The sequence below is a fragment of the Mus pahari genome, chromosome 6 (genome assembly GCF_900095145.1).
Source record: "Mus pahari chromosome 6, PAHARI_EIJ_v1.1, whole genome shotgun sequence".
Taxonomy (NCBI): domain Eukaryota; kingdom Metazoa; phylum Chordata; class Mammalia; order Rodentia; family Muridae; genus Mus; species Mus pahari.
Window position 1 is genome coordinate 99,513,116 of NC_034595.1, and position 9,749 is coordinate 99,522,864.

The 9,749-nt window shown below is 45.0% G+C and overlaps 1 protein-coding gene across 1 annotated transcript in view; it reads left to right on the forward strand.

Annotated features, from left to right (window-relative positions):
- Mtor (mechanistic target of rapamycin kinase) overlaps positions 1-9,749 on the forward strand; it is a 116,271-nt gene that overhangs the window by 101,756 nt on the left and 4,766 nt on the right. Inside the window, exons 47-56 of the mRNA XM_021200534.1 lie at positions 320-455; positions 1,568-1,715; positions 2,657-2,779; positions 3,868-3,950; positions 5,604-5,676; positions 6,008-6,082; positions 6,298-6,433; positions 7,136-7,201; positions 9,139-9,219; positions 9,458-9,538. Coding sequence (XP_021056193.1) covers positions 320-455; positions 1,568-1,715; positions 2,657-2,779; positions 3,868-3,950; positions 5,604-5,676; positions 6,008-6,082; positions 6,298-6,433; positions 7,136-7,201; positions 9,139-9,219; positions 9,458-9,538 — 1,002 coding nt within the window. The remainder of the gene's footprint in view (positions 1-319; positions 456-1,567; positions 1,716-2,656; positions 2,780-3,867; positions 3,951-5,603; positions 5,677-6,007; positions 6,083-6,297; positions 6,434-7,135; positions 7,202-9,138; positions 9,220-9,457; positions 9,539-9,749) is intronic.

Consider the following 9,749-nt stretch of genomic DNA (forward strand, 5'->3'; position numbering starts at 1 on the left):
CATGTTCTCTGACACCCTGTTGGTGCTCCCCTGTTGGCATCCACACTGAGGCTCCAAGGGATGTGGCCAGTAGGAGTCAGTAAAGGAGAGTGGAATAAGGAACCTATACATAGGGTCTCAGCATATAACTACTCTCGGACCTCATAAAACAGGTTTTAATCAGAGCAGAACTCTTCTTTCCCTCAGCTCTAGGGCGTTATGTGCTTGTCCGTGGGGACAGTGTGACGAGGGAATGCTGGATCCCTTGGGAACTGCTGATCGTCTTGGGTAGGAATGTGCGTGGCTCTGATCTATTTCTTTTGCTCCCCGTTTCTCACAGGCAGCAATGGGCATGAGTTTGTTTTCCTCCTGAAAGGCCATGAAGATCTGCGGCAGGATGAACGAGTGATGCAGCTCTTTGGCCTGGTGAACACACTCCTAGCCAATGACCCAACTTCTCTTCGCAAGAACCTCAGGTACTCAGAATACTGTGTATCCTAGCTGAACTCTTAAGACACTTGGCATTTCATCCTATACAGTCCAAGTAAAAGAGTTAGTATGTGTTGTTACCAACTTTTGAAAGTTAGGCACCTGAGCCAGGTATGGTAGCTCCTGCCTGCAATCCTGTAGCTTGGGACTTAGAGGCAGAAGGATCAAGAATTCAAAGCTAGCCTGGGTTACATAGAGAGCTTGAGGTCTACTTGAACTATACACAAGATCTTGTCTTAGAACAAAAATACTTAAGTATGGTAGCACACACCTATAATCCCAGCACTCAAGAAACAGGGGCAGGGGGCAGGGGCAAGGGCAGGGGCAGGCGGATTGCTGCAAGGTCAGAAGCCTGGCCCAACAAGGAGCTGCAGGCCAGCCAGGCTACTTAGAAAGATCCAGTCTCAGAACCGCCAAGCTAACATTCAGGGTTCTGGCAAGGAGCACCAAAGTGCCCAACACAAGAAGACTCTCCAGTCGGTTTAGGGTGTTGCCATTGTGAAATGCCTTTAGTGAACTCTTAAAGAACTCAGAAAGGACCAGGCATGGTGGCGCACGCCTTTTATCCCAGCACAGGGCAGGCAGATCTCTGTGAGTTTGAGGCCAGCCTGGTCTACAGAGTGAGTTCCAGGACAGTCAGGGCTACACAGAGAAACCTTATGTCAAAAAAACAAAGAAAGAAAAGCAAAAACAAAGCTCAGAGGGGAATTCTTCAAGATTTAGACAAGATTCTCACAAAAACAAAGCTCAGAGGGGAATTCTTCAAGATTTAGATGAGATTCTCCCTTTGGTGTTCTCCCTCTGACTAAGGCCAGTGGGACCCTTCTGGTGACACCTCTGTCTCTTAAGCCGATGCTGTTCCACTGAGGTTACTTTAGCATTATAAATAGTTGCTGCCTCAGCAGAGGTGAGGTTGTGAGGCAAGTTGAGGACCGCTATGGCTTCCATGGCATCTGTCTGGGGTGCCTTCTTCACAGAGGGCCCCTCAGCCCATGTCCTGTAGCTGGGAGTTCAGCAGAGGGACTGGGTGTCCTAAGCTGATTAAAGCTGTCCTGCTGGTCACTGTGCAATGACCCCCCTCCTTCCCTGTGGCCACCAGCATCCAGAGATACGCTGTCATCCCTCTGTCCACCAACTCGGGCCTCATTGGCTGGGTGCCCCACTGTGACACACTGCATGCCCTCATCCGGGACTACAGAGAGAAGAAGAAGATCCTGTTGAACATTGAGCATCGCATCATGCTGCGGGTATGTGCTGCCACCATGCCAACACCCTTGAGCCTTGTAGGCACCACACTCCTGCCGGGTGGGACACCACTGAGAAAGCTATATGAGGAAATCACTATGGAAGAAGGCTTAATAGAGTAACTCATAAACAAATAACCTCTGAGAAACAAAGAAGAGCCAGCAAGAAAGCTCAATAGGAAAAAGCTCTTGCTATGTAGGCCTGATGCCCCAGAGCCCACAGTGACAGGAGAAAACCGACACCCAGAAATTGTCCTCTGACCTCGCCACGCATACAAAATCATTATATTTACATATATACATATGGGTATATGTGTGCATGTGTGTGTATTATATGTAGTTTCATATATAATATAAAATAATATATGTGTTATATACATATATCAAATTATATGTGATTATATGTTTATATATATATATATATATATATATATATATATACTTTTTTTTTTAAGTTGCTGGGTATGGTGGCATACACCTTTAATCCCAGCACTCAGGAAGCACTGGGAGGCAGATCTCTGAGTTTGCGGCTAGCCTGGTCTACTTCTGAGTCCCTGGATAGCCAGGCTACATAATAAGACCTTGTTTTAAAAAAAGAAACCACCCGGGCAGTGGTGGCACATGCCTTTAATCCCAGCACTTGGTAGGCAGAGGCAAGTGATTTTCTTGAGTTTGAGGCTAGCCTGGTCTACAGAGTGAGTTCCAAGACAGCCAGGGCTACACAGCAAAACCCTGTCTCAAAAAACCAAGGGGAAAAAAAAAAGAAAGAAAAAGAAAAAAGGAAAAAAAGAAACCACGTTGTTTTTCTCTTTGCCATGTTATGTCCTTTCTGTCTTAGCTTTGCTGATGAAATCAGAACCCAGCTCTGCCTAGCCCTAGCCTGGTCTACATTTGAGCTGCCTATCTTAGGATCCTCTCTCACTAACTGGTTTTGTCTGATTCAGATGGCTCCTGACTATGACCACCTGACTTTGATGCAGAAGGTAGAGGTGTTTGAGCATGCTGTCAACAACACAGCTGGGGACGACCTGGCCAAACTACTGTGGCTGAAAAGTCCCAGCTCAGAGGTATGTCCACAGACACCACACATGACAGGATGTATGCTCCTTTTTGTTGTGGTTAACTGAGAAATTTTCACTATGTTTCATGAAAAGTTTTTTGAAACCTAATTAAATTGAGAATGGTAGTTCATGCCTATAATACCAGCATTTGGGAGGCTAAGGCAGGAGGATCACCATGAATTCAAGTCCATCCTTTACTATGTAAAGTCTTAGGACAGCCTGAACTATAATGAGATCCTGTGACTCCAGTTCCAGGGGATCCAACATCCTTCTGGCCATCTCAGGCACTAGGCATGTATGTGGTGCATGCACATACATAACACATACAAATAAATAAACATGGGCTAGAGTGATGCCTTGGCAGGTTCATTCCCTTGCTGCCAAGCCTAACAAGCTGAGTTCAGTCCCTGGCGCCCATGTGGTGGACAGAGAGAGCCAGCTCACACAAGTTGCACTCTGACCTCGGCTCAAGCACTGTGGCATGTGCGCCTACACACACAAATAAATATGATTTTTCAGAGAGTGTTTAATGATGAGCTACTACCTCTGTTTACCAGAATACCCATCCTCCCCTGCTACCCACTTAAAGAGACTGCACTTGGCTCACACACTGGCCTCAGTCTCGCCATGGAGTTCACTTTAGAGCCATCTAACTGCTGTCTATATGTGTCTTGAAAACCAGCCATTAATACAAGTCTCCTCACATGGTCTATTTCTGTATTTTTTTTTCTTCCACATAAATTTGAGGATCATTGTATTGATGTATCAAAAACAGTGCCATTGACATTAAATGTACCAAGTGACTTGGAAGGAAGGGTTATCCTCACAATCTCCAGTGGAGACCCTGAAGTGTGTTTTCACTTACAGGTTCATATTCCTAAGAAAAAGCTCATTCATTACTCATCCAAGTGCAACCCCTTTCTGATATAGTTGATTTTAAGGCATAGTTTATAATGATGAGTGGGATCTTTGTTCTGTTATCCATTCTAACTGGTCATTGGTAGACTCTAAGAACAGCTGGCCTGGGCCTGGGCTATAACAATGCTGACACTGCTGATTTATAGAATGCTGTCACGTGTGCTCTTGTGCTGTAGGTGTGGTTTGACCGAAGAACCAACTATACCCGCTCCCTGGCTGTTATGTCGATGGTCGGATACATTTTAGGCCTTGGAGACAGGTGAGTGAATTTAATTTGTTTCTTTGAGTTTCTTTCTACAGTTATTTTGAATGGTCTCATTTTGTTTTCTAGTGCAATATGTAACCTTCAAATAAATAACTGTATTTTATATTTGGATAGGCAAACAAGCACAGTGTTATTGAAAAGTAGGATTACTGTACCTACAGTAGGGAGGAGGAGTCCTCAAAGTAACTTAACAAAGTGACCAATCATCACTGTGCTAAGATGACAGTTGAAACCAACCAAAGCACAACTCTCTACTGTACAAAATACACTTCTAAGTGCAGTAGATAATTATCTCCAAAGAGGTAATTCAGGGACACTCATTGGGAGAGCACTGTGTAGCTAATACGTCGTCCTAGGTTTGATCTTCAGTACTATGGCCCCGCCCCCAAAAAGAAACAAAAAAAGGAAAGAAAAAGAAAAATCAGGAATATTCAGACACTGACTAATAAAACTGTAAACAAAAATGTTCTTTGATGTCTACTGCTTTTCTTTTGTAATTGTGTCTCATGCAGTTGAGTGTAAAAATCATTTTTGCCCCCCACCTCCAAAATAAAAGCTCAAGCCAGGCTCCTATACCTCTAGTCCCAGCACTTGAGAGCTGAGGTGGGAATATCTCCTGAATCTGAAACCTTTTTTTGATGATTGGTCCCAAGCCTAAGATTTTGAGATGAGCTCTTATCTTTAAAAGACGTGAGCCATGCATGGAGGGAAAGCCCTTGACTCTAGCACTCAGGAGACAGAAGCAGAGGCAGGCAGATCTCTGTGAGTTCTACAACAGCCAGGATTACACAATGAGACCCTGTCTCAAAACACAGCCAATGGTAAAAGTGTTTATACCACTGGGTCTGGCAACCTGAGCTTGATCTCTGGAATTCATAGGAGAGAACCAATTCCTGCCAGTTGTCCTCGGACTGCCAAACAAGAGCCATGGAGTACACGTGCGCATGCATAAATACACACACACACACACACACACACACACACACACACACACATACACACATTAATGTAAAACAAAGTACAGGGGCTGGAGAGATGGCTCAGTGGTTAAGAGCACTGACTGCTCTTCCAAAGGTCCTGAGTTCAAATCCCAGAAACCACATGGTGGCTCACAACCATCTGTAATGAAATCTGATGCCCTCTTCTGGTGTGTCTGAAGACAGCTACAGTGTACTTAAGGTATAATAAATGAATCTTTAAAAAAAAAAAAAAAAAAGTACAGAGCTCTAGAAACCAGTAGTATGAAATCCTACCAGAATGTCTTTGATGAAAGACTGACAGACTAAGAAAGACTTAGTCCAGAGGTTCAAGCAGCTTGGTAGAAATGGCAGACCTGTGCTCCGCGTGAAAGAAACTGCTTTCCTAGGAACCCAAGACCCTGAGAAAGTATAAATGCAAGGGCAGATAATACATATTTTAGGCTTTGTGGGTCGTGTAGCCTCTGCCACAATGTAGCCCCAAAGCAGCATGCAGCAGTGCAAAAAACACTGAGTAAGGCTAGCTCCCACAAACCCTGTGTAACACAGGCATGTGGGGGCAGGGCACAGCTGAGTGGGGGCCTCTGCCAGCCCCTGGCCTGGAGCACTGGTGATTCATTGATCATCAGGACTGCCTTCCTGATCCCTCCCGCTCTCACCTGTTTCTCAGGCACCCATCCAACCTGATGCTGGACCGGCTGAGTGGAAAGATCCTGCACATTGACTTTGGGGACTGCTTTGAGGTGACTATGCTGACCCTCCTGACAGCAAAGGCCTTCCCGTCGCCTCTCTCCAAAGGCTGTCACCCAGGAGGGCTCTCCTGTCCCCCTGCTGCATGCTGGCCAAGGCCAGGCAGTGAGCACTTGTCTCTTTTCTCAGCTCTGTTTTTGTTTTCTTACGTCCATCTTTCAAATCCCTGTGATAAATGTCCTCCCACTGAATTTGATGGGAACTCTTCTTGCTGTGATGTAAATAAGAGCACATAATGTCAAGAGAGGCCACCACCTTCACCTGGCCTCTGCTAGAGTATATAACCTAACTATGGATTTGCTTTTTCCTTTAATGACCCTATAGGTCGCTATGACCAGAGAGAAATTTCCAGAAAAGATTCCATTTAGACTAACAAGAATGTTGACCAATGCTATGGAGGTGAGTGGGTCCTGGATACACACTGATTTGAAATGGAGCCGATATAGTCACTGAGGACAGTCATGCTCGTTAAGGTGCATCACTTCCCCTAAGTGCCCATGTGGTTCCTGTAGCAGGTCCCCAGTACTGTGTTAGAAATGACCTCTGAAGGTCAGCACTGCATGTGTGTCTGGGTCTGCACTGACCTGTGCCGCTGTTTTCTGACCTTTGTGCAGGTTACGGGTCTGGATGGCAACTACAGAACCACATGCCACACAGTGATGGAGGTGCTTCGGGAACACAAGGACAGTGTCATGGCTGTGCTGGAAGCCTTTGTTTATGACCCTCTGCTCAACTGGAGGCTGATGGACAGTAAGCTCCAAATACGTGCGATAGGTTCTCTAAGTTCCAAGCCAGCTTATGCTATTTAAACTAAGTATGTACATATGTATGTATGCATGTGTGTATGTATGTGTCCCCTACAATTCAGAGCAGTTCTGAGAGCTGGAGTGGCATTTCAGACATATTTATGAGCTAGAGAACACTCTAGCTTAGCTGTTTAATGAAGATGGTTTTCTGGATAAACTGTACCTCGGTGAATTTTGTTTGGCTGTAAAGTTGGAAGCGAGTATTTTAGTGAGAAGCACAGACAGATATGATTGAGGCAGCAGCTTGACCCTCTACTCCCTGGAGTGAGGTTTCTAACTATCAAGAGGCTTCGGATAGTCCAAGTAAACTGGCACTGACCTGTCTGTGTCAGGCCTGTGGTGGACAGCATCCAGGTTGCAGATTCAGCATTACAGCTTTTGAAAAAAATACATTTTAGCTGGGTGGGTGGTGGTACATGCCTTTAATTCCAACACTTGGGAGGCAGAGGCAGGATGGTCGCTTGTGAGTTCATCCTGGTCTACAGAGTGAGTTCCAGAGAACAGTCGGCTACACAGAGAAACCCTGTCTCAAAAAAAAAGAAAAGAAAAAATTATGTTTCTGTGATCATAAGAAAATACCTTTCCAAACAAGTTTCTTTCATGTCACTGTCTAAAGTGCTTCCTAACTCATACTTTCTTCTCCCAGCGAATACCAAAGGCAATAAGCGGTCCCGGACAAGGACAGACTCCTACTCTGCAGGCCAGTCAGTAGGTGGGTAAACCAGGGAAATGGGGGACCCCATTAGTTTGTCCAGAGTGGCTGAGGTCATCTTACCTATATAGCAAGTTGGAGGCTAGCCTGAATTACATGAAACCCAGTCTGAAAAAAGAAAGGGGGGGGGCGCTGCCAAGGTGCTTGTCACTCAAGCCTGGTGATCTGAGGTGGAAGGGGAGACTGACCCATGAGGCTGTCCTCTGAGCACACATGAGCTGGAGCATGCACTCCTCCCACACACACATATTCACAACAGCAACAAATAATAAATGTTAACATAATTAGAAACTAATTGCTTTATATTACCTTTTTATTTGTATATGTATTTTGTATGTATTTGGCCTGCATGTATGTCTGCGCATTCCATGCATGCCTGGTAGACGCCAGAAGCACGTGCTAGATCACATGGAACTGGAGCTACAGATGCTTGTGCACCACATGAGTGCTGGGGATCAAATCAGGGCTGCCACCAGAGCTACAAGTGCTCCTAGCCACTGAGCCACCTCTCCAGCCCTATGTTATGTTCTCTGATGGCAGTGCTTAAGATGGAGCTCTAGAGAGTGCTTGCCTAGACTGAGTGACCCCACGGGCAGCTCAGTGGTAAGGCCAACCCTAACCACCTAAGTCTGATCCCCTAGACACACCTAGTGGAAGGAAAGGGCCAGCTCCTAAAAGTCGGCCTCTGTCCTCCCATACATACTACCCCCCCACTCCCAACACACAAAACATATAAGTAAATATAATCTGGAGTCTTTTTTGTTTTTTTATTTTATTTTATTTTTTGGATTTCAGAAATCCACCTGCCTCTGCCTCCCAAGTGCTGGTATTAAAAATAAATATAGGACTGGTGAGATGGCTCAGTGGTTAAGAGCACTGACTGCTCTTCCAAAGATCCTGAGTTCAAATCCCAGCAACCATACGGTGGCTCACAACCATCCGTAATGAGATCTGATGCCCTCTTCTGGAGTGTCTGAAGACAGCTACAGTGTACTTACATATAATAAATAAATAAATCTAAAAAAAAAATAAATAAATAATTAAATAAATATAATTTTTATTTTGAAAAGAATAACGGGGGCTAGAGAGATGGCCTAGAGCTTAAGAGCACTGACTACCCTTCCAGAGGTCTTGAGTTCAATTCCCAGCAACCACATGGTGGCTCACACCCATCTGATACTCTCTTCTGGTGTGTCTGAAGACAGCTACACTGTTCTCATATACATAAAATAAATAATTGTTTTTAAAAAAGAAAGATTGCCGGGCGTAGTGGCGCATGTCTTTAATCCTAGCACTCGGGAGGCAGAGGCAGGTGGATTTCTGAGTTCGAGGCCAGCCTGGTCTACAAAGTGAGTTCCGGGACAGCCAGGGCTATACAGAGAAACCCTGTCTCGAACCCCCCCCCCCAAAAAAAAAAAAGAAAGAAAGAAAGATTAACAGAGCCGGATGATGGTGGTGCACACCTTTAATCCCAGCACTAGAGAATCAAAGGTAAGTGGATCTCTGTCAGTTTGAGGACTGGAGAAATGGCTCAGAAGTTAAGAGCACATACTGTTCTTCCAGAGCATCTAAGTTCAGTTCCCTGCATCTACATCACAACTGTCTGTAAATCCTGCTCTAGCAAGACCCAACTGGTTTGGCCTCAGGTACCCAACACCTTACATGGCTATGCCCACATACATACACACACATACACATCATTTAAAATGGAAATAATTTTTAAAAATAATGACAGCCAGATGTTGTGGCCCATGGCTATAATCCCAGCACTTGGAGGTAGAGACATGAGGACCAATAATAAGTTCACCTTTACGTGGGGAGTTCAAGAGCAGCCTCAGATACATGAAATCTCTCAAGAAAAAGTATGAGAAACTGTTGACTCTTTAGTATTTGAATCGTCTGCTAATTGAGATATCTTGTTTGTTTTTTTCCCCTAGAAATTTTGGACGGTGTAGAACTTGGAGAACCAGCCCATAAGAAAGCAGGGACCACTGTGCCAGAATCCATCCATTCTTTCAGTAAGTCCACTCTCTGAGGCACTCGCTCATTGCACAGATAGCAGCTACAGTGAACAGTGAGCCTGAAAGGGGATCAACGAGGCAAGTAACAGAGCTGCCTTAGGGAGGGAGGGGCCCATGAAGTTTGCATTGTGTGCTGAGGACAGAGATGTATGCATAGGATTGGTGAACACTAGAGGTAAGTCTCATAACAGCAGGGCAGCCTCGGACTCACTGTTTCTACTCTTGTTTCTTCCAGTTGGAGACGGTTTGGTAAAACCAGAAGCCTTAAACAAGAAAGCTATTCAGATTATTAACAGGGTTCGAGATAAGCTCACTGGTGAGTGTTTGGTGGCTAAAGGGACATGAAGCCTGATGAGGAGAGTGTTCTCCCAGTGGCCAGCCAGCTGTCCCGGGATTTATTTCTTTTTTACTAATTTTTTTTGTTGTTGTTTGTTTTTTTTTTGTTTTTCGAGACAGGGTTTCTCTGTGTAGCCCTGGCTGTCCTGGAACTCACTTTGTAGACCAGGCTGGCCTCAAACTCAGAAATC